Consider the following 24,233-nt stretch of genomic DNA (forward strand, 5'->3'; position numbering starts at 1 on the left):
AGGGAAGAAATTCTTAGACGCTGGCACAGGTTGCCCAGAGAAGTCATGGCTGCCCCCTCCCTGGCAATGTTCAAGGCCAGGTTGGGTGGGGCTTTGAACAACCTGGTCTAGTGGAAGATATCACTGCCCATGGCAGCGGGATTGGAACTAGATGATCTTTAATGGCCCCTTCAGTCCCAAAGCATTCTGTGATTCTAAACTGTTGTGCCCAAAACAGAAAGCTCTGACAGAGCAAAATTCCCCGCCTCAAGGGAGTTGTTCCTTTATACAGCATATAAGTCAAATGGACAGAAAGGCAATTCGGAACCTCTAGTTTAATGAGGATTGTCCAAATATAGGCGATGCAGTGGTGTATCCAAAGTGATTTTTCTCTCTCTCCCTTCCCTCTTCATTCTTAAATGATTTTTTTTCTCTTACTTGTACCACCTACGTAAATGTCAATATAAAATTCATATTTGCAGCCTGAAACCACACTTGGACACTGGTTTCTAACTAATGCTTTAAAATAAGTATCTGAGGAGGTGATTCTGATTGTGTGCAAATCTGTTGGAAACTGGCTTAGAGTCTTATATGCATGGATATCTTTGGTTAAACAGAGTGAAAGTTTTAAATCATCCTTTTCCCGTAAATGTTGTGTTCTCACTAGCAAAACCTGTCACAGGGAGTTGAACTGTGTGTAATATTACCAGAAAGAGGGACAGGGGTGGAAAGGAGTCTGGGTCACTCATGTCACTTCAGTGGTTGTATCTGTTACTAATTTTGGACAGAGTACTGATTTTTCCAGGAAACCCTGTGCACCATAGTTACCAAGAGTGATGAAGGTATAGTTTGAGACAAGAGCTGCTTCTTCTAGTAACTTTAAAGTATAAAGTATCAGTTATAATAGCGTGTAGAAGTAGCCGAAACACTTAAGAGCCCAGAACCATATATTGTCGTAGCCACTTAAGTCATGCCAGATGACTGTTACCTGTTTTCAAACATTGTTTTCTTTTGACTAGTTTATAAAACAAAGCTTTATAAAATAATCTTATTACTAGGTAATTATTTTTATTTTGAACATTATAGAATTGCACATGTTGACTGTTGAATAGTTCTAAGTAGGTGTCTTTAAGAGTTCTTGGTAATTAGCATATCAAACTTATTAGGTTTCATTATGTGAATTTGAAATTAATGGGCTTTGCTTGGGTCAGTTTTGTGATGTGTATTAAGTATGAAGTTTATTGAGAAGAGTGTTCATGAGTAAAACTGTCTTCTCAATTCACAAATGCCAAGTTGTTAGATACTTTAGAAAATCTGTTAAATAATTTATGTTGTAGGTTTAAGATCTACTCATAAGGATAACTAACTCCTCAAACAGGAATTACTTAAAATATTAAATACTACAACAGAGCCTTGTAGCAGTATCTTCTCTAATGATACTTTAATTTGCCAGCTTGTGTGGGGAACATCAATATCTTGGAAATTAGTTTGGGTAAAAGAATAAGTTAACAAACTGGAAAAAATGTCCTTGGAGGGAAAGCGAAGCCAAATCTTACTATGTGACTGAAGCAAGTATTCCAGTTATCAGCATTTACTCTAGGACTCTGTAGATGCAAAGTTTTAAAATTATATACTCGATTGGAAGTACCTGAAAGTGTGTTGACATGCAGAAAAGCAGTATTTGTTCCCTGTTTTATAGGAGTGGAGCTCAACCTGTCATAGGCAAATTTTTATTCAGATTTTTTTTCCAAACTGGAGTTTAATATGTAAGAATTAGAGGTGAACTAGAAGGTTGGTTGTAGCATAGAAAGCCAACTGTAGCAATTAGCTACCCAGATCAAAGGATATTCTAGTCTTAAACTATCTTTGAGCTCTCCAAAAAAAAAAAAAAAAGACTGTGACTTGGTAATGAATTCTGTATTTTCCTGGCACAGCATTTTACCAGCTCTAATTACCTGCTTTTAGCCCTATGGGAAAAATTACTGTTCAGTGTTTAACAATGCAATTTCTAGGTTTCATATTTTTCTTCTGTTGGTAATCTGGTTTGACTAACTTGCTTTCAGGCAATGGTGAACAGACATAGCATGTTTATAAATGCTTGTCATGTGTTAAGTATTTTGTGTATTATAGAGGATTAAATTACTGGTAAACTGATTCAGAATGCTGTCTCTTGTATATGACTCGAAAGCATTGTGAATTCTTGCTTTTCTACTCTTAAATTTTAAGAACAGGGATGAGTGGGAAGAGTTGCTTTTTATTTTAAAATGATTCTGTGCCCCTTCAGACTTCGTTCTGAGCTGTGGAAAATGTCTTGGTAACTTGCTCAAATCTGAGAGGCAGCAAAACATTTCTTAAAGTAGTGGCCAAGAATCTTTAAAGATGCTGTTTTCTGTTGAATCTTTAAATGATTTGAGTACTTGTAAGTAAGAAACTGCCTGTTTAATAGATTCATAGCTCTCAACTGCCTTTTGTTATGGTTAGTAATTTGAAGCAAGTCTTCTGAACTGGTGATTGACGAAGTTTTTCATGTAGAACAAATCTGTTAGTTAAAATCGCTGGCAGATGTCAGAAGCACAGTGCTAAACAAGCTGCTTTTGCATGTTTTCTAGCCTTTATTACTGTTGTGTTTGTGTGGATTTTGCAGCTGCTTCATGTTCTAGTTACCAAACAGAAGTTTGAAGCTATTAAACCAATGTCATAGTAAGCTTGGCCACTGTTTCTTGACTGTGGGGAGCACAGTGTAGGGGCCAGGAAAAAAGCGCATAGTGATGCTTACATGGGGGTGGTTGCTTGCGTGACTTGTCATGCAAGTTAAAAACAAGTAGTACCTCTTTGCAGAATGTGCAGTTCAGGGTGAACTTATTTAGTATCCTAGTTTTTTTACTTCTGCAAAATTTCTTCAGTGAATCACAGTGTAATGTCGTTGTCTACATACCTGTATAAGTATCCTACACATAATAAAATTGTTGTATGTTCACATGTAATGCAAGTCTCATGTCAAAGTTGTTTTAACTTAGTAGCAAATGTTAATGTTAGGCTAGATTAACTCTGATATAAGTATAGTGAACACTTCTTAGAGTAAATATTGAAAGCATGTTGTGAGATTAATATCCAATCTGGCTTTAGTTTTCGTGCCACGCAGGAACTATTAAACATTGTGGTCATCTAAGGTGAGAGGTCAAACACACGTCACTAATGAGCCAGGGACTTTCACAAAACCAGTTTGAGAGGGTGAAGTGACAATCTGACTTGATTAAAGAAGTGGCATGGGATGACAAATTTGAGTCTCCTTTCCTGCAAACCAAATCCCAAACCAATCATCTTTAAGTACAAGAATGAAAAATTTGTTTAGTTATCCAAGATTTGCATCCTTCCTGAGCTGAGATTCCATGTTCTGATGCTAAAAGGAACAGTTTACTTGCTTTGTGACAGCATAAAGACAAGAACCAGAATCACAACGTAAAAATAGAACTGTTTAGTGTGAGTGCTTTGCATATCGACCACTGAATGCATTGATAGCAGTTTAATTTTGAATATGTCAGCTTTTGTGCTGTGGTATTGATATTTTCCTCAGCATGAAACTGCACAATTCAGAGTTACAAAATTATGCTTGAATTATTGCTGGTTTTGTATCCTGCTGTAAACAGCAACTTTTAATATTGTTTTTAAAACATAATCGCTGTATACAGTGAGTGAAAAATCCCACTTGCACTGACTGCATATTAGTAAACAAGACTTTTAACTTTTATTATGACATATACTTTACCTTGTTAGATACTGTTACTTTTTACCCAGCCTATGCAGTAGCAGACCTTAGTTGTGAGAGATTTTTTTCCACCTCACCAAATTTATAAACTGACCAATTCTGCCACTTTGTGGATAGCAGAAGGACATACAGGTTTTCTTGCCTGTGAGAGCGGGTGATGATAGATATTGTTTGTGGGTTTTTGGTTGCATGTTTTTCTCCCCTTATCTGTGTATCAATATCACCGTTTCACTTCTAGCCTTTGTTTGAGGGCTGGCTTTTTACCTCTATTGCCCTATGTGTTTTGGGGTAGGATTCTAGTATACCTGACAGAAGGATTGCAGATACCTAGCCAAACAATACTTCTGAGAAGTTAAATATCTGGATGCTTTGCAGAGTCAACGATATACCAAATACAAACTTAATATACAACACAACTAAGTTTTTCACACATAACTAAGTTTTTTGCAGTTTTTAAACTGGCTTTCTTCTTGAGAGTGAAAGGAAATGGTCACTGGGTCTGCTTGTCTTTGTGATGTAATATAAAGCCGGCTTTTACCTGGTGGGCTTAAAAATGCTACTCAGTGGTGATCCACTAGGTGATGCATTTAGAAGGAGTTTTGTCTTCATTTTTTCCTGTTAACTTCTTGAAATAACTTCTTGACTTTCTGAATTTGCTGCAGATGTGAATGTCTTTCATGCAAGATCGGATTCCTTTGAAAAATGTTTTCTTGAGGCTGTGCATGCGTGCAGAGTCCCACGTGTTGGTGCAGTTGATGGAACTGCAGTTGCATGAGTTGCCTTCTGCTGCCTTTGGCATTGAGGCAGAGCTGAAGTGCTGAGTCCTATTGCTCTGAGACTTCAGGTTTCTAAGAAACAGTTATTTAAAACTGTTTCTTTTGTCCTGTTAGCTGTTTTGCTTGCACACTGACTTTCACAGTAGTATGAGGCATATAATGACCAGCTGCCACATTCCTGGGCAGAATTGAGCTCTGATCTTTAAGCCCTGCCTGCCTGACAGACTTTTGTCCATCAGTGATGGGCATAATTCTTCTGTCTCCCATGGGAAAGCTACATGTGATGTGGCTATTTTTTTAAGTTGTAGCATGTGACTTCCCAGATGAAACATTCAGCCTGAACTGCATGTGTTAGAGCAAGGTACCCCGGCATCTTCTGATGGCAAAGGTCAGATATACCACCAGGACCTCATAAATACATAGTACAGGGGGTTTTATCAGTGTTAAGAGATCTTCCAGTCTTTAGGGTATTTGATGTAAATTCCTTCAATGTGAATAAATTTTCTTAGTCTTTTAAATCAGTTGACTCAAAACACATGTGTGCATTGGTCTTTTGTCAGCATTAGAAGCAGTGAAGCAGCCCGTTTCTGTCTGTGTATAAACAAAAGTGTGGAGACCCCTTCTGAGTGAAGTACAACTGAAGCTTGAAAAGCCATCTTAAAATGGAGAGGTGAAACATGGCTCCATAAAGGAAAGAACATGTGAGCCAGGAACTATATTAGGAACATTGTATCGTAAAAATACAAATACCTGTGGCAACCTAAAAAAACCTCTAAAATTGACCCTTTCTCTGTAAAAAGATCTAAATGGCCCTACTATTGATCACATCAGTGATGACAATTTTATTTCTGTTCTTGGCTCTTGCTTCCCCTTTTCTCCATCTTGACAGCAGTAGTGTATACCACAGGTCAGATACTGAACATGGGTACTGTTCAGCTGCCTTTAGAGGCAGCCCCTCAAGTGAACATATTTGGAGAAGCATCATCTGGAGTGCTGTTGCAGGATATAAATGGAATTGAAGCACCTGGTCCCATTTCTATGATATACTGTGTTTATCCACTTTGTCTGTTGGGGGCACAATTTTGGGATGCATTGAAGAGGAATTCTTCCTCTGCATATGCCTTCTGCCCCTTCAGGCCTTTTTCATACAGGTAGGTATTTTAAGCTTATTGCACTTACCAGATATGAAAATAGACCCATTGGAGCAGTCTGACAAAATCATGACCACTGCTTGCTTCCATCAGTTTGTCATTATGACACTGGCTCTTAAATTTTTATGCCCGTTGAAGACTTAACAAGAAACCATGGGCATGGAGTCTAGGCTAATAGAAGAATTAAACTTCTCAGCTTCTGAATTTAACATGGTGGCTATCTCATGTATGAAAGGTTGAAGATAGAGATTTGCAGAATACAACTTTGGTAGCTTAACACTTTTCTTAGAAAATTTTTATTTTGCATATACGTTAATGATCTGAGTGGCTAGTGAAGTTACAGTGACTGCAGATGTATAATGATAGCTTGAGGTTCTAGAAACATTTTTAGTGACTTAAAAATAAAACCTGTTATCAGTGTTTGTCATTCATCAAAGCATTGGTCACTGTGCTTTGTTAAAGCAGTGGAAAATTCTGAAGAACGTATAATACTTCATAATGCGGGAGATTAAGAAAAGGTAAAGATTAACCTAGAAGGATTTCTGTTGTCATAATAATACACTCAAGATAACAGCCTGTCATTTTTCCTTAATATTGTCCTTAAAAGTGTAATTATTTGACTTACATATTAATTTAATAAATTGTATTCTTTGATATTTCTGTAATTACATTTCTCTAGGGAATACTATCACTTGCAATAATAACCATTCTGATATATCTTATGAAAAAAGCACAATTAAGATTTTTCTTAACTAATTTTGACAGATATCACAAAAGGCACATGGCCTTCAGTTAAGAAAGGAAATCTTTAAGCAGCTGTTTGTAAAACTACTGAAAAGACTCTCCTGTCACTGCTAATACTCTCCCATAAGCAATAGCACAAACTATATTTTAAGTACAGTAAGAACAAGAAATATTTTGTGAAGGTTCTTCTTTTATCAATGTTTTCCAATGCTGGTGTACCTCTGATTTTTCTGTATATAACTTTTTCTTCGTTTTCTTGAACTACTGGATCAACTTACAATTGCATTTCACAGGACAGTGAAATTTCTTGTGTTTTTATTTGGAAGGGGAGGGACAGGGGAAGGAGTTCCTTTGCAAATGTGTGGAGTGAGGAATAAGATTTGGTGCTTAGGGAAAAGTACAGCTACAGTAGAGTTTAGAACTACCCTGACTGTTTTTGGGGTTGCATAACAGTACCTCATTTTAGTAGCAATGTTAGCATATATTAAAATCATGCTGTAGATTTCAGATTAAAACAAAACCAACACTTTAAAGCATTGCTTTTTTCTATAGAGGGATTTTTCTTTGTACGGATATGGGGAAGTGAAATGAAGTGCTGTGCACAATACTTGTATTATGTTAAAAGTTCAATCCACTTTACAAAATGCGCTATACTTACTGGGGTAGCTGTTATTTCCTTGGAGATAATGAGGAATCTGGGCCGTGAAAGAGATGCATGCAAAAGCCTGCTTTCTGTGATCACTGGTTTAGACAGTCCTGGACTGTCTCTTTAGATGTACAAAACGGGTCTATTTTTTTTAATAGCTGCTTCTAGTATTTTTGGCCAGAATGGACTGATACAGGAGAGGAAGAGTGTGGTGCTCTGTTTTTGACTGATACATTGTTTTCAGGTAGTTGGGAGTTTGTGTGCAAGAGACTTGCAAAAACTTTTTACTTGGATGGAGTGTATCTGTAATCCTTTCGATCTATTCGCAACAACTGATTGCATTTTCCACACTTATGTATGTATCCTTTTGTGGGTAGGGAGAGGGGGGAAGAATGCTTGAGTTGTAGAAATGGTAGTATTATATAGTGACATCTACTTCTGTTGATCATAAAATATGTTACAGGTGGAGTATGTTATTCTAATGTTGTGGTGGCAGAAAGACAGGTTTTTGAAAGAAAAAAAATCTGCTCTTTTCAGAAAAAAAGTATATGTCGTTCTTGGCCAAGTGTTAAATAAGCAAGTATTGCTTCACCACCAAGAAGACCCTCACCATTTGTTTCCATTCTCCAAAGCAAGTTTGAATCTCTTTAATCCTCAGTCCAATTTTCAATGGAGCAAGCAAGGCCATGGAATGTAGCCTGTGTGTTGATGTGCATCACTGGTCCTTCAAATGGACATAGCTTCACTGAATTTTAGTTTGAGGGCTGTGACAGTTTCGATATTTAAAATCTACATAGTTTAAGGTGTGTAGTCTTAATTGCTGAAGAGAGAGAAGCTCATACATGAACTTCAGTGGTGGAAATGTTATTCTGTAAATTGCTAAAATAAATGCAGTTGTCGGAGATGAATCACTTCTAGAAATTCAATTATCTTGTCTGAAGTTGGAAGACAAACTTTTCTATTAAGAAAATAAAGAAATAGCAAGTAATTATGTTTGCAGATGGAGTAACTTTTACCACATTCAAGGTGAAATGGTGATTCTTTCGTTATAGTGGGATCGGTATGACGAATTCCTTTTGGATTTAACTAGTTATCAGTTGCTCTGTTAAACATAAAAGCTCTAAGAATATTTTCTAGTTATATAAAGATCATATAAAAATTTTTTCTGATTGTGGAAGACTAGGAAAAGCACACTTTGGAAGGACAAGGTTAAGAACCTGTTTATATGTGCCTACACGTAACAAATTTGAAGTCTCTTCAACCTCCTGTCTTGAAGAGTTGTAAACATTTTGTGAAGCTACTTGTTCAACTCTTAATTTACTCTCAGTGTGGAATCATTTCATTGCTTGCTAACTCCTGACAAAATTAGTCTCACTTGCACACAGAGCAGACAATAAATTAGATATGGCTGTACATTCAAGAAGAGTATCAGGAGTCTTGAGGAGATGAACACTTTGTTACCCTTCTGCCGTAGCAATCAAAGTTGCAGCCCCAGCTTATGTTTTTGCTCACCTTTAAATGGCAAATAGATTGGTTTTTATAATGAAGCTGTTGGACAACTGTAATTGACAACATAAACTCACAGATCAAGATGGATAGTCCCATGACCCTGCTTCTGAATATTGTTTCTGACTGCTGGGCCATGTTTTTAGATCCAATTGATCTGGCTGCTATCTGCTTCTGGCATGTGGAGTCCTGGCATGAAAAGAAGCTGTGATGTTGCAGAGTGCTGAGGGCTTGTGTTTTGATGCTGCATCTCTTTCCCCTTCCCCATGACCTGCTTGTAGTGGGGCAGCTTTTTCACTGAGCAGTGAGGCTTTGGGACCTGCCTAGGAAGTGAGTGAACAGACGTATGTGATTTAGCTTCCAATAAAATAATTTTTTCAAGGACCTTGGGAAAACTCAAGCCTTTAACCTGTGGTGTTTGCAGATTACTGTGCTTAGTAAAAACATTATAACCTCTATAATTTCAATGAGTTGGAAGAGTGTTTTAAATCTTGTATATAGTCCTGTTTCTGTGAAACTTCAATGTATAAAGTTAGTGCAGCCTTTTACCTTAAAAATTCAAGCACAAGAAATCAAGGAAGTTAGAAAATTAATAGATCAAAGATATTTGCTTGAGCAAATTGCATTCCCTAACTAGAAAGAAATTGATGATATAAAAATTGGTACACTTTTGATCCAGGTAGCATTACTACAGAAGCCTTAACTTGTGAAACCTATAATACAAATTAACATCTTTTCAGCCTTTAGCAATTTTTTTCATTGCTGCTGTTAGCCTTTGCTTTTGTGTTGAAGTTGTGTGTATACACAGCATCTAATGCAATGGATCTAAAGCTGTTCTTTGTGTAAATAATTAATAGCAGGCTTGTGAAGTGATGCATGGATTTGGCAAGGATGGAGTCCAGCTAGGAGAGAAGAACAAAAAGTCTTTAAAGCAAGATATTAGAATTGACAGAAGGGATTTCCATTGAATTGTACCTTATCACTGAAACATTTCTGAAAGCCCTAGTTTGGTAGTCCAAGTAGTTTGGCAATCTCTTTAAATATTGGACCCTGTCAGATTAAAATGGTTTAGAGTTTACAGTTTCCAGATAATTTCTAGACTCTAATTTCAACTTAGTATTTCTGCTGTATAGAAAAATCAGATACTTCAGAAGCTTGAGCCTTTCTTCTACCTTCTGGCAATGTAGACCTTGAAGTGCAGGATATCTAAAAGAGTTTTATTTAATTCCGTTTTTGGTGACTTTCTCTTTCAGGATAACATTTTGTCATCTGCCTTTCCAAAGTAAATGGCTCTATGTGGGCACCGAAAGAGGAAACATTCACATTGTCAATGTGGAATCATTTACTCTCTCAGGCTATGTCATCATGTGGAATAAAGCCATCGAACTGTGAGTTTAATCAAGTATCGTCTGTTGAGGGGAGGGAACAGAAGTGTCCTAGGTGTTATTAACATCAGTTGCAGAACTGTCATTGCCTAGAGTGGCCTTTGTATTAGTTTCAAATACAGGATCAAAGTGCATAAATATTCACGTAAATACTCCTTATTAGTGCTAATGTTTTAGCGCTATAGTTTCTGCCTATAACACTATTTTATCATAGTGCCTGGAATAGACATAGAAATCATTATCTCTAGTGATAAAGAACTAGAAAAATGAAATATATTAAAATATGATGTGACTGGTACTTGGGCAGGCATGTCACTTCTATAGTTTTGAGGTTAAAGCCGAAAGTATAAAGTTATGCATTGTAAGAGGGCTAATGCATGCTGAGTATAAAATTACTACTGAAAATGTAAATTTAAATAAGCCTTTCCAATGGCAAAGTATATTTTTGACAGCTATTGTCATTGCTTCTCCTTTTTTAATAATAAATTTGTGTATGCAAATACAGTTTTTTGTGCGTGAAAACATGTACTTCTGTGCTGCTGTTCCTGTGCTGTTACTTTGTTCCTAGAATGTTATGTCTATCTACAAAACATACACAAAGCCCATCACTTGCCGAAGGCTGTCTAAACAAACACAGCTTTTCACTAGTCCCTATTCTTCAGTAGCAAGAAGTCAACATAAAGTCTTAACTCTGTTTTAACAATACCTAGCTTGGGCAGTTTATGTATAATGGGAAGACCTGTTTTCCAGCATAAAAATAAACATTTTATCCAACTGTGTTAATTCTGTAACAACAAATGTTAAGATAGATTTTTCTAAAGCTAATGGCAATTTTTTGTGTTGCAAATAAGCAGTAAATAAGTCTTTGCTTGTGATAAAAAGACAAGCTAAATGCCTAAAAATAGACAGAAATTTTTTATGGGCTTGAAGATAAAAGTAACTCCATGCTGAAATTTCAATAGCTTGCTTACATGGAGTCTGTATCTGTGGAATCTGTATTACTTGCAGTCATTCTGAGATGCAGTTTTGAGCAGGGGATTTTTTTTTTTAATTAAATGGAAATATTTCTTGTTTAGGTCATCTAAATCTCACCCAGGACCTATTGTCCACATTAGTGACAATCCAATGGATGAAGGAAAGGTAGGATATGTTTAAAGACTAATCAATATGTTGTCTTTCAAGCAAGACTTTTTTTGGTAAAAGTATACATACCACTGCTCTTTAAGGAAAGGATTAAGTAGATGAGAATGTCGAAAGGATAAAGGAGGGCTAAATCAAGGTTTTAGGCTTGAGATAATATGAAGCAAGGTACAGGCATCACTGTAGGACACATTACTAGAAAATTGAATGCATCTTGTAGTCAGAAACACTTTAAAAATGCAGCTGAAAGTGCTTAATTGCAAAAAATTCTTGAAAACAAAAACAGAGAACTTTACTTATGGTGGTAAAAATTAAGATGTTACTGAAAAAAACCAAATTATAACCAGAGTGCAGAAATAGTGGGGTGGAAATCAAACATTATAATGCTCTTGGGTGTTGCTGTTTCACAGCTTTAAAAAGTTTTAGGTAGCATATTTATATAGAACACTGTATTTTGTCTTCAGCTTAGCTAATCTGAGGCAGCACTTTTTATGGGATTTGAGGTCTAACTGACATACTCTTATTTAGCAGACAGCATCTAGTGATTGTAATAAATTGCTTAAAACCTCACTGGCCTGTAATACAACTAGATACTTCAGAAAAGTCAGCCCAACTAAAACGTATAAGGAAGAGCTACATATTAGATTTGTCTTTTCCTTCTTTTGAGATAGTGTTAACATAATATTTTATCTTGACAAAGTTTTACAGTACATGTTCTTAGAGCGCTTGCAAGACAGTAATTTTTGTCCTGTGACATAACAGCTGTAAAGAACAACTTGAGCTATGAACTCAATGGCCTTAAGTTCCTCATGTATTATTAAAGTAAATCTACAGGTATTACCCTTTGCTTTGGGAAATCTGTTATGAGGCTTATGCAAAAACAACATAGAGCATGTGATTTTAGTTCACACTGAAGACTTCATGCCTTGAAAAAGAAAGCAAGGAGTTAAAATGTTAGTATCCCTTCTCTAGGTGACAGAAATTACTGTAGTACTAAATCATACATTCCTCACTTAAGTCATGGTTGCAAGACTAGGTCTGTGCTTCGGATGACGGACCTCTTCTGCAAGTCCTGGAATGGAATCACATGACTCACTCTGAAGGATCTTCACCCTCTTTAGCTTGTGTGCCCCATAGAGTTTTCCAGCAAATCGTAGTGGTCTACTGCAACTTTTGTTCAGATCCCTTGGCTGCCACTGAACAGTAAGCAAGAGGGGTTTTCCTTAATTTTGACAGCAGGAATAAAGCAAAATATGAAAGAAGAATTTGAAAGCAGCATTCTTGCATGTATCTTTTCCAAAAGTGTGTAGATTCCTGACAAATGTATGGTTATAACTTAACCAGAGAGACCTTGATGCCACTTTAAAAAGCTTTTCATTAATGACTCTACTCTAGATATATCAGATCTGATTGGATACATTGATAAATGAAATTCTGAATTACTGTTTTTATTTTTTATTTTATTATTACATTTTATGTAATGTCTCAGAGATCCTAGAGTTTTGAACTCCCATTTGTGATGAATCTTCAAGGAGAGAGAAAATAATTTTGCTTACTACTGTTCCACATATGCAGGAGAAATATTAATTTTTGTTTACTTGATTTTCATTTGGTGTGTTATTGATGGATTAAACTGAAGAGAGAGGGAATGATTCTATTGTCTAAGCAATGGATTGAATGTTTTAATACCATTGTAGTTGTAAGCTTGTATCGTAGACACCTGGGGTTTCAGTCCAGCAAGGAGAATTTCATGAGTAGAGGTTTTTTCACTGGGGTGAAGCTCACTGCAGTAAGTGCATATCTAATGGATTCTCTGTAGAATTAGGTTTGAATCTCATTCCAGAATCATGGACCCTACAATATGAAAGCAGTGAAGCTATGGTAACTTCAGAAAAGACAAATGATCTGTTTATTCTGGTGTACCCCATCCCAAGTTTAATCATCATCAATTAAAGTTTAAGAATTACTGGTTTTATCAATCAGTGTTTTAGAATCTGACCTTACACTCCTCCTCTTCTGAGAAAAATATTGCTGAAAGACCTGTGGTTGCAAGAACCTCCTATATACTCACTTCTAGAACTTGTTCATGCTGTTAACCTTCTAGTCAATGTGTTTTTCCTAATGTTTGCAGTTAAAATAGAAAAATTATGAAATGTGGCTTATGATGAGCAAGATAATTTAAAACAATAGTATATGTGACACTGTAGTGAGGAAAAATCTGTTATTTATTTTTACTAGATGAAATGCCGAAGATTTTTAGGGTTCAGTGCTGTGTAGCACTGAAATAGATCAAATATTTCATCTGTAACCTGGTAGGAGATCCTCTGGTTTTTTTGTGTTGGAAATAACTGTACACCTTAAATCTTAACATGCCAACAAGACTGTCCAGACAAAACTTCTAGGTACGGCAACAGACCATAGTCATTTAGATCTCTATCCTTGACTACAATGGCATGTGTGTGAAGCCAGCGTTTTCCACCTTGTAGTACAGAGGACACTCCTCAGGGCACTTCTACTTGCTCGCAGGAAATGGGCTGCTCCAACAGTGAGTAATTCCCATTAGCCAGCTACTCTTCTTTGTATGTCCATGCTGTGAAAAAGAAGTGGGAGTGAAGGCGTGCTGCTTAATGCTAGGAGCTGCTTCTCCTGTAGCAACATTGTTCGAAGGAATGATCTCACAGTAGATCCAGCAACTATGAGAGATGAAGCTGCATTGCTTTCTTCTGTATATGAAGTGCCAAGACTGTTACTACTGCCTTATGTTAGCCTTGTTTTGTTTTCATTAAGAGAAGTGTCACTTAAGATAGGAGAGCAAAGCACTTTGATACTCAACAATGAGTTAGACCAATTACTATGAGCAATTTGAATCTTCACTCCCTGCAGAAATGGTTCAATCTTGCTTCTAGCAAAAAGATTATTTGGAAATTTATTTTTAGTTTCTCTCTAGCTTTCCTCTTAGTGTTCCTTTAGCCAGTTATCTCAATTGTGATTAGCACCTGGAGAAAGCTAACATTACATGGTTTCTTTATAGACAATGAACCGTTACCTAGAATTTCAGGAAGGATAGTGCATTCTTCCAGCAAATCTAAGCAGAACAAATTCCAGTGAGGAAAATGGGCAATAAAAGTTCTTTTTTTCCACCACCCCACCCTCACCCCGATCCCCATTTTCTCTAAGGAAGGAATACAGTTATGAAAGTTTAATGTTGATCTTTCTGAAACTTGAAGGGATTTCCAAGGACTCTTTTTTTTTTTTTTTTTCTAATTTAGCATGAATGTCAGTTGTATTAGCTGAAAGCAACAAGTACAAAGTAAACCTCTCTAATGTTGAGGTCTTTGCCCCTTCTCACTAATTTTTGTCCTCGTAACTACTTGCAGTTACTATGCTGTATCTCTTTGGTCAAGAACTACAGGCACTGAAAATGATATTATTTACTTATCCTTATAAAGACTTAATATATCTTCTTATTGCAGCTTCTGATTGGCTTTGAGTCTGGAACAGTGGTATTATGGGATCTGAAGTCAAAGAAGGCAGATTACAGATACACACATGATGAGGTAATGTTTTTCATCTGCATTACTTGCTGTGAGGGTATCATTTGCTATTCTAATAGTGATTTTTTTTTTTCTTCATTTCTTCGCTTGCTGCTGTCACCAGTGGATCAATAAATGGGTCTCTGAAATTGCAAGTACTTGAAGTTTTCTCTAAAAGAGCCTTTGAGTTTGAATAAGAGAAACTTCAGACCAAACGAGTGTTCACAGAGTTGGAGTTTGTGAAGCAATGAATGGTCACATAGATTAGATTTCTTTCAGGGGCTGGGGGGCAAACTTTCAGATCTTTGTTGCTGAGTAGTGTGACTTTCACCTGTGTTAAGAGCTGGAGTCTTATTCTGAAACAAGATGGCTTAGCAAATTCTCTAATTTGGAATGTCTCACATGTTCTGAAAAGTGTCTGAGGGGAAAGGAAAGCACTAAATAGTCTCACTAGGTTGTTTCTGTAAACACGCCTTTTCTTTGTAGGAGAAGATCAAAGTTTGATATAAAACTGGGGGAGGTTTAATAAACCAGTGGCATTGAAAGGCATTTATTGCTATAAAACTTGATTCTTGAGAGAATGTAGGCTTTTTGAAAGACTGAGATTAAGAAAGAAATCATTTGACATATAAGTTGATGTATTTTAAATAAAATAACATAGTTGGTCTCGATTTACATTTTGTTGATTGTAAAATGTATCAGTTTTCAGTACCAGCTAGGCCTATTGCTTATATCACAGTGGGTGTGTTTTCCTTAGCTCTGTGCTGAACTTTTCACAAGACAGGATTTGGGATGTTTTGTGGTGGTTCTAGCTCAGTACGCATGCTCATGTGTGTTAGTTCTACCAAAGAAGAGTTTCTTTCAAGGGGGAGTCTCTGAAGTAGTCTCAGCCTTACCTTATCAGAGGTGTATAGAACATCAGAGCTGAATGAGGTTTCTTTGTGTGTTCATAATTGTCTGTATTAGCCTCAAATTATGTTATGCAAAGAGTGGTTTTCTACCTTCAAGTCTTATTGCATGCGTCTAATCAATTTCCTGTCCTCTGTTTCATATACTTACTCATATCTCCGTCATCTCTTTCTAGTCTTATTTAAGTTCTTCCTATACCTCTTATTTGTCTTGCTCATCACTAACTTTTTTAACTGTTCTATTTTATCTTTGTTTTATAAAAGAGGAACACAGCAACATAGTATATTCAAGATGTGGGCACACTGGATTTATGGTGCAGAATAATTGTGTTTGGTTTTGTTTTCTTTCTCTCTTGATCTTGATACTGGATTAGACTTCTGATGCTGCAAGCATTAAGCAGATACTTCCTTGGAACAACATACTATAAAACTAGAGTCTGATTCTTCAGTGTTAATTGTCAGCTCAAAGTCCGTTGTGTTTATGCATCTCTTCACATTTATGTAGTTGAACAGTAGAATTTTTTCTGCAGTTCTTCACTGGAATCCTGATTTCTACCCTGAATGTACTTTGGTACTCTCAGTAGACTTACCACCTTAATATGCTAATTCTAATTTTCTGAGTTATTTATGAATAAACTGAGCAGCACAGATCCCTGAGGTTCTCAACCAATTACCTTCATCCATGAACTAATCGATTACTGTTGGCCTGTCTTTATTCTAGCTTGCTTTGCTTCCTGATACCTTAAAAAGTTGTTCACCTGTTCAAGGATTTCTAGTCTGTTTGGTTTTAGTTTCCTCTGAGAGATGTTGTTGAAAGACTTTGAAAATTGTGTAGACAGCTTAATTAGCCATGTGCTTGTTAGTATTTTTGGAGATTGGATATGATTTCTATTTACAAAAAGCATGTTGACTTCTCATGCCTGGTATATTGTACTCATACATCAATTAACTCTGTTCTTTAATAAAGTTTTGCTGTGGTTTCTAGAAACTTACCCAGGGTAGACATTGTGCTGCTTGTTGTGTTTTTCTTTCAATTTGTGGTCCATTTGTTTAAAAATTAGTGCCATATTTGTTATCTTCCTGAACCAGCCTTGGTTTGGGAGGTTGCAAACAGCCGTGAGTAGTTCAGCCATTTCATTTTTATTTCCTTTAGGATTTATAAGTGAATGCATCTACCTGTTCAGTTTGGTTTTTTGATTGTGGAAGAGGTAATGAAATACCTCAGGTCAGATCCTTTGGTAAAGAAGTGTGCAAGCTGGGAATGGATAGGAAGGGGAGAGGAAAAAAATGGAGATCTAAAGGCTGAACTTGATGAGTTTCACTGTTCTCATTAGTAAGAATCAATATACTTATAGTTGCTTAAAAAAATATTTGCCATTCAAGTCTTAGTTGAAGTATGCTCTTTCTGTGAGTTCAAATTGCTCTTTAAGGAAAATATCTCTTTGGAAAAAGAATTACTATATGCAGTAGTAATTTGATGGTTCTCATCCATTTAAAATTGTGTGACAAGGAATTTCTTCAATGGACAAGTTACTTAGATCTAATGTGGGGGGGGAGGCAGAATAGAATGATGGCCCTTTTTTGAATTTGGATTTGATACTTAAGCAGTTTGAAGTTCTTCTGGATTCTGGCATGAATGGCATAGAAATAAAATGGTTAGTTTTTTCTAACAGAATTGAAAAATACGTGTTTCTTGAAAGGTGCTGTTGCAGAGAGTGCTGTAATTGTTTCTGAACCGATGGCCTTGAGAGGAGATCCCATCAGATACAGAAAAGATAATGAATAGAAAACTGCAGGAAGTGGATGATTATATGTATACTACATATATCTATGCTTCTTTATTTAGTGTGAGTCAGGTGAGGTAGGGCTTCTGTATCTTTCTCTTATGCTTCAGTGCCTCTCTGTTTTGTATTTAGCAGAAAAAAATGGAGAACCTCCCTCAGTTTGTCAGTGAAAGGAACATTCAACTCTCTAATGTTTTCTAATCATATTGTGATGGGTGCTAACTAGTGGCCTATATAAATATACCGTTCTTACTATTTTTCAGCTAGCACAGTTTCAAGTAAGTGAATGCAAATATTAAGAAATGCAGAAGATAGATGTTTTCCTTATGTATTTTGCAAGAATAAAATGATGTTGCCAAGTAATAAAAACTGCTCTTTTTTATGAGCAGCTTCCTTAACACAAAAAAGAAAAGCATTCTCACTTGCTTAAGGCTGAAAGGGATTACTTTGGAAAGGTGGGTAACTTTCTGGCATCTTAGACAAGTAACACCATAAATGATACTGTAAAAAATGCTGACTGGCATTGTTGGAATTCTGATTAGAAAGTAATCTGTTCATTCTAGTTGAACAACTTATCAATTCAAATACTTAGCCAAAAATGAAATGTCTGTATATGTATAGCAAGCAAATAATTCTTTTCAGTGACAGCCTAGTACAGTTCTGTAGGCTTTAAAGTAGAATGGAATATCAGAAACAAGGGAAATTGACTGAATTGAGGAGGACTCAGGGAGGGTACAGCTAACCAAGGTTTTGGGTAAGACAACTATTACAAGGCCTTGCCAAGACCTTTCTTGTCTAGTTTAGTCTAATATTGTTTTGCTGCCAAAAAAGGCAGTATTACCCCAACCACCCCAGCAATATCTTTCCATGATCATTAGTAACTGTGTGACAATACAGCAAGTCACACTACAATTAACTCTTTTCCCCTCTTCCTGTACACCCAAGAAAAGTATCATTCAGAAAGACCCATTTCACATGAAAACTTAAGGAAACTTGAGGAAAATCTTCAGACTTTCTGGCAAGGTAGTGGTTCCTTGCTCAAGAGAGTGCACGCACAGAATCTAGCAGTGGTGGAATAGTGCCTCGTCTTATGAGATCTCCTTTGCTTTAAAGTATGGCACAGAGCAGAGAAAGCGCTCTGCTGTTCTTCCTAGCACACCTTATAAATTTGAATACTTACATGCTCAGAATCTTTCTAGCTCTTTTCTGCTCGGTTTTCTGATTTGGTGGCTTTGCCAGAGGCTTCTTTCTTATGCTGACTGTATGGGCTATATTCCATCCATGAACATGTTTCAACTGTTCTCTGTCAGACAGTAATGCACGTGATGTTCTTCCTTGTATCAGCAGCAGGGTTTTAAACATTAGGATTTATATCCTTGGTTCTCCACTTGTTTTTGAGAGCTCTGCTGAGTGTGGAGCTGAAAACCAGTAAGATGATCACACTTGGGATCTGGTGCAGAGCTGATCATTGGATACAGCACATCGCTGTCCTGTCTCCATTTTTCCTCCCTGACTGTGCCATCTCGGACTGCTGAAGTGTAGCGGGGGAGGCTCACAGAGAGATCTTGTTTGGTGAATCAGGCCTGCTTATTAGCACTGGGGAGACATTCTCTGGCTCTTAACCCTATTGAAAACAAGTAATTTTTCTCGTACTTGTTAACTGTGTGGTCCCATCAGTCTCAGAAAATCCATCGCGAGTCATAGAATCATAGGTTTGAAAAGATCTCCAAGATCATAAAGTCCAACCATCAACAAGTCGTTGCAAAGGTGATGACTGACTCTGTGCCCATTCGAAATGGCAGTGCTCTACTCAGGGGTGTGAGCTTTGTTGCTGCTCGGAGCTACAAGACTGACATCAGCAGAGCTTGGTGCTTCAGCACAGCTGCAGTTCTGCATGATGTTGAGGCACAAGACGTAGCAGTCAGGATCGTGGAGCTGGATCCTCTCCAACTGTGTGGTCTTTTTGCTGTAGCAGTGCTGTGAAATACACTTCCCTGTTTTGTTTGAGTGATGGTAGCTGTTAATGGGTGGATAGGCTTCATCAGGCATCATGAGCAGGATGGCCAGGCACCCTGATACCATAAAGGCTGTGTGCTGGAAACTTTGCTGTTGAATTAGTCTCCTCCTTTCTTACCACTTTGTAGTTGACATTGGTCTTAAAATATGTAACTTGAGGGGCTGTGCAGTCTGCCACCATCATAGAATCAAAGAATGACTTGATGCAACTCTTAGACTCAAATTTTCAGATGTGTCAAGGGGTCCAAATGCCATCCTGTATGATCATCTTCTGCTAAGGAGCAATGAGGGTCAAACTTACTGGACAGTCAGAGGTTTATGGATGGATACCTGTGTGATTTCCTCAGGAAATAAGCTGATTTATGTTATATCTTTTTGTCGCTTCCTGCTTTGCTTCAAGAAAGCTTCTTACAGGTCAGATAATTTGTAATGAAGCCAATTCCAATGTTGTGGTGGGGCAGTCTCATTTGTTGCCTGAAATTTTGGTCAGTGGAACACTATCCATGCTTTCTTCCTGTCTGAACATGTGCCTGCCCAGTACTGTGCTTGGACAGTTGCAGCACAAGAACACTAGGAGCACTCATCCCAAGGACAGGAATGCTTATAGGGTGCGCGGCAACACAACACCTGAAACCTTTGTAATCATATTTCTGCTTAACTGTGGCTGGGGGAGGCAGCTCTGGGTCATGATCAGTATTAGTGCTGATTGCTGGTATATTCTTCTTTCTGACATTCAAGTTTGTAACAGGGCATGTAGTTAGAATCTTTCTTGATTTTTCTGTATTACAAAGGAGATCCTGAACCTCCAGTATTGTATACTTTTTAGTATAACAGCAATATGTTGCATGCGTAGAATTAGTTAAGAGTGCACAAATGTAACATTCTTCTTTTAGAGAATTTGGAGGAAATTATCTGTGACATAAACTGCAGTTGTGAATGAAGTTTTCTTTAGAAAGTTTATTTGAAACAGTTTCCTCAAAACATCTTTTTGTCTTGGGCAGCCTCAGTGGAAAAAATAAGGCTGTAACTTCTTTTTCCATGGTTCTTAAGCCTTTTGTGTTCAGACATTGGGGATTTAAAAAAAATTATGCATTTTTTATGTGAAATACAGTTTATACTGCAAAGGGAAACCCAGCTTACTTAGATTGTTTTTTTTCCTTTTCTGAGTAGTAGCAACTGTGTTTACCATCGTCTAAACTTGGTATTAGGAAAAATGAGGTGAAAGTCTTTTAGAAAGAGGAAACTGCTTAAACTAATAGTTTTTGTATTCACATCGAAGTATCAATACGTTTCTGTATGCATCTTGTCTTTCAGGAAGATAAGATATAAAGAATGGTCTCAAACTGTTCTGAAATGGTATGCGTATAATCAGCTGTAGTGTTAAAATAAGTTTGAAGGAATTGAAAAGAAGGGGTGTTTTTGTGTATGAATTTTATGACTGGAAAGAGTTAAATCCCCTTGGTGGAAAAAAAAAAATCAAAACTTGAATCTGTTAATGAACTTGTCTCAAGTTGTAAGTGGTATTTAGAATAACTTTTGTACCTCTGTAGAGTACCAAGGAATAATGGTGATTTCTAGGGATATTGACAAGCTGTTGCAGCAGTAAAACTCAATTTCATTAAACTTTTACACGTGCATGGATCTCTTTAAAAGCTAGTGATCTACTTCAGATATTTCTGTAGGAGGCTTGCCTATAAATGCTTTTAATGTTACTCCTCAGACTTTTTCAGTTTCATGTTTGTGACTGCAGTTCACAGTCCCACAGTTTCCCTCAGGTAACTGTTGCAGTTATTGCAACAGTGTTTCCTTGTTGAAAATCAGGTGTGTTCAGCTTCTTTGCAGGCAGTACATCAGTCGTTTTTCCACACAGGATAATCTTTCTGGAATGGCTGGTGAAAGTGAGGCTTCCTGTGTGCACAGCCTGTCTGCAAGTAACACTCTAGGATGGTTAATTTCTACACTTATGCTGTGTTTTTTATTAAAAAAGTAAGATTTGATTCTGACACCCCCCCCCCCAAAAAAAAAAACCCACAAACCAAACAACCAACCAAAAACACATAACTATCTCAGAAGTTTCGAAACAAACTTCCATATAGTCCAGAACAGCTACCTTATATTCAGATCGAAGTGAAGGGGGTAGTAGGAATACTTTTGGTAAGGAACATTTTAGTTCTAATAAGTAAATTTAAAGATTTATTTAGATAAAGGTTTTTTGTGGAGCATTCTATGTGTAAGTTCCTGTAAAGATCCCCTGTATTCGGTGCAAGTTTGTAAATGGAAGGATTGAGAATGTTTGTGAGGCCAGGATTTGGATTGCTTGTGCAGATATCTCCTTTTCAGGATACAGACACCTTGTGCCTTAAATATTTTCTATCTTGAATGTTACTCTTTCCTTCAAATTATAGCACTAATATTAACCATGGAAAAAATATCAGAACTCTTGCTTTTGAGTGTTCGAATGATTTTTCAGTTATTGGTTTTGTTTTGGTGATTGAAGCTGTTAATATCAACGAACTAGTGCCACCTAAAGTTATTCTAATTTTTTCATTGTGACTGACTTGTCGTCGTAGATATACTAGCCTGTTGTATACGTAGAGGTTATGCTACAGCTACTTTCAGGCTTACAAAAAGTTCTGAATTGTGTAATAGCAAAGGATAGTGCTCTGTACCAAAGCTTTTTGTACTCAGACAGAATTGTTACTTGGATTATTTTAAGAATACATAAAACTTGTTTTTGTTACGCTTTAAATAATATTTAGCTCAGTTGCTAAATGTAACCAGATGTTCTATAAAATTAGGCAATAAATAGCCATAAAGCAAAAGGCCTCATTATTCTGTCAGCATCGTTCCATCCCATCAGGTTCCTTGGAGAAATTAAGTGATAGCAGTCATTCTTCTCCTTTTGTGCTCAGCTTATCAGATCTTTTTATGTTCGTAAGCATTAATGCCATTTCAACAGTAATGAGTTGTTCGTTTTCTTCCTCTTGACTTTCATTTTCAAGAAAAGGAAAATGTGTTCATTTCTGTGATTTGTCCTTCTATATAGCTTGCTTTCTTACTGGTTCTTAAGACCTATTTCTACATAAATCTGTATCAAAATCTGTTCCATTTACACTGTGGACTGTCTGCTGTTGTCAGAGTTAGACTCCACGTGGAATTGTATTTAAAACATACCTATTATGTTGTATTGCTAATCATAGCATAGATAATTTTTCTTGGTGAAAAGACCTTTTTGAAATGCAATCTTTGCTTTACTGAATCTGCACTTTCAAACTTGCTGATCCTTGGCTTTGATAATACATTGGCAAGCAGAAATAAATTTTCAGTATTTATGCAAAATTTCTTTTATAATACCTACTTTTATTTGCTAAATAAAAATTTATCTTACAGAATGAGCAAGACTATTTCACTCTGATTCTATGAGACTTCGTGAGAGATGTCTAGGTTTGAGCAACATATGTGTAGATGTGATATTGGTACACTGAATCTGTATTCTAACAATATCAGTAGTGATTCCACAGGAAGCAAGATTAAATTTCACTAAAATACTAAACTTTGTTAATATGTAGTTCACAGATATCCAGATCTTCTACTGCTTGAAGTTGTGAAAGTTATTAGTGGAGACTCTGCACTCATGTAGCGTACTTATTTTCCTCTGTCATTTAGTATCTGGATTCTACCAGTTGTATTTCTGGAAATTGTCTTGTTTTTCTGTAAAATTTTATGAAATGTGAAGAGCTGATCTGTATATAATCAGTTTAGGCAAAGCTAGCTTAAATCTGTCTTCTGTGATTTGCTTTTCGCCTAGTAATTTACTGCCTAATTTTTCACTGCTAGTTAGGCTTCCCTACTACTCACACACCCAAGTTTCCTCACAGAGGAAATACTTGAGATCCTGAGGTTGTGGAGTGAGGAAGTCTAAGCCCTGCTTACAGACAGAATCTCTGCTGAGGGCATCCACCCAACAGTTGATATTGCACAGCCCGTCAGCATTCACATATTCAGGTCCTGATTTCAGTTTACCTAGTCATGCGTTTTTCATAAGTATTAAGCAAATCTACCTTCTTGGTAATATCAAAGTTCATACATCTATCAGGTAATACTTCCTTCTGCACCTTTTGGGTAGTAGAAAAATACTTTGGGATTTTGTTTCATGCTGTAACTAAAATTCCCTTGAATGTCACCTAATGGTTTCATAATGTCTCCATGTACTGATAAAGACGCTGGAAGTAGAAATGGCACCAATCTTTTCTTACTAGTTGATCTCTTTGCTTTATTTGTACCCTTTGCGTCATTGTTTGCTTTTCTGTCGCTTTAATGCAGTGACTAGATTTCATTTAGTCAACTTTTTTCTGCAGTAAGATTTCATGTGGCATGGCTTAATGCTTCCATTTCTAATTTTATAAATATAAAGGTCTTTCTGTATTCATGGTATGACTTACTAGTAAAGATTCCTACGCTTCAAAACTGCCATTGCAACATTAGAATGTTTATTCAATGTAATATTCTGTTTTCTTGATCTTCATAATTTCAAAAAGTCCTATCATTACTTCAATTTTCACTTCACTTGTGTTCTCAGCCCATGCTTGCTTCTTGTGTGTATTCACAAAGACATCTCAATGCTGTTTAAAACTTTGAGTAGATACTCCCATCAAGTAGATATTTTTTTCTGTGGACAGTGTAGTTTCCCAATAATAATTTTGGCTAGCAAAGCTCAAATAAGTGCTTGTAGTTACTCTCTGCATGCTACTCATTGTTGAAAAACCTGAGGAGGATTTTTTCCTGTTAAGCATGTTATTACTTTATCCATCAAAAATGCTGTCTTTATTGTATGTCTGAAAGAAGTACTTACGAACAGAAACTGTGGGTAAATTGGGACATACTAAGAGGAGTATGATT

General features: G+C 36.6%; 1 protein-coding gene across 7 annotated transcripts in view; it reads left to right on the top strand.

Annotated features, from left to right (window-relative positions):
• Window positions 1-24,233, top strand: part of STXBP5 (syntaxin binding protein 5) — a 119,530-nt gene that overhangs the window by 31,639 nt on the left and 63,658 nt on the right. For all 7 annotated transcript variants that reach the window (XM_075413748.1, XM_075413742.1, XM_075413744.1 and 4 more), the window contains exons 5-7: window positions 9,822-9,956; window positions 11,030-11,093; window positions 14,567-14,650. In XM_075413748.1, the coding sequence (XP_075269863.1) occupies window positions 9,822-9,956; window positions 11,030-11,093; window positions 14,567-14,650 (283 nt within the window). The remainder of the gene's footprint in view (window positions 1-9,821; window positions 9,957-11,029; window positions 11,094-14,566; window positions 14,651-24,233) is intronic.

The sequence above is a fragment of the Opisthocomus hoazin genome, chromosome 2 (assembly GCF_030867145.1).
Source record: "Opisthocomus hoazin isolate bOpiHoa1 chromosome 2, bOpiHoa1.hap1, whole genome shotgun sequence".
Classification (NCBI taxonomy): Eukaryota; Metazoa; Chordata; class Aves; order Opisthocomiformes; family Opisthocomidae; genus Opisthocomus; species Opisthocomus hoazin.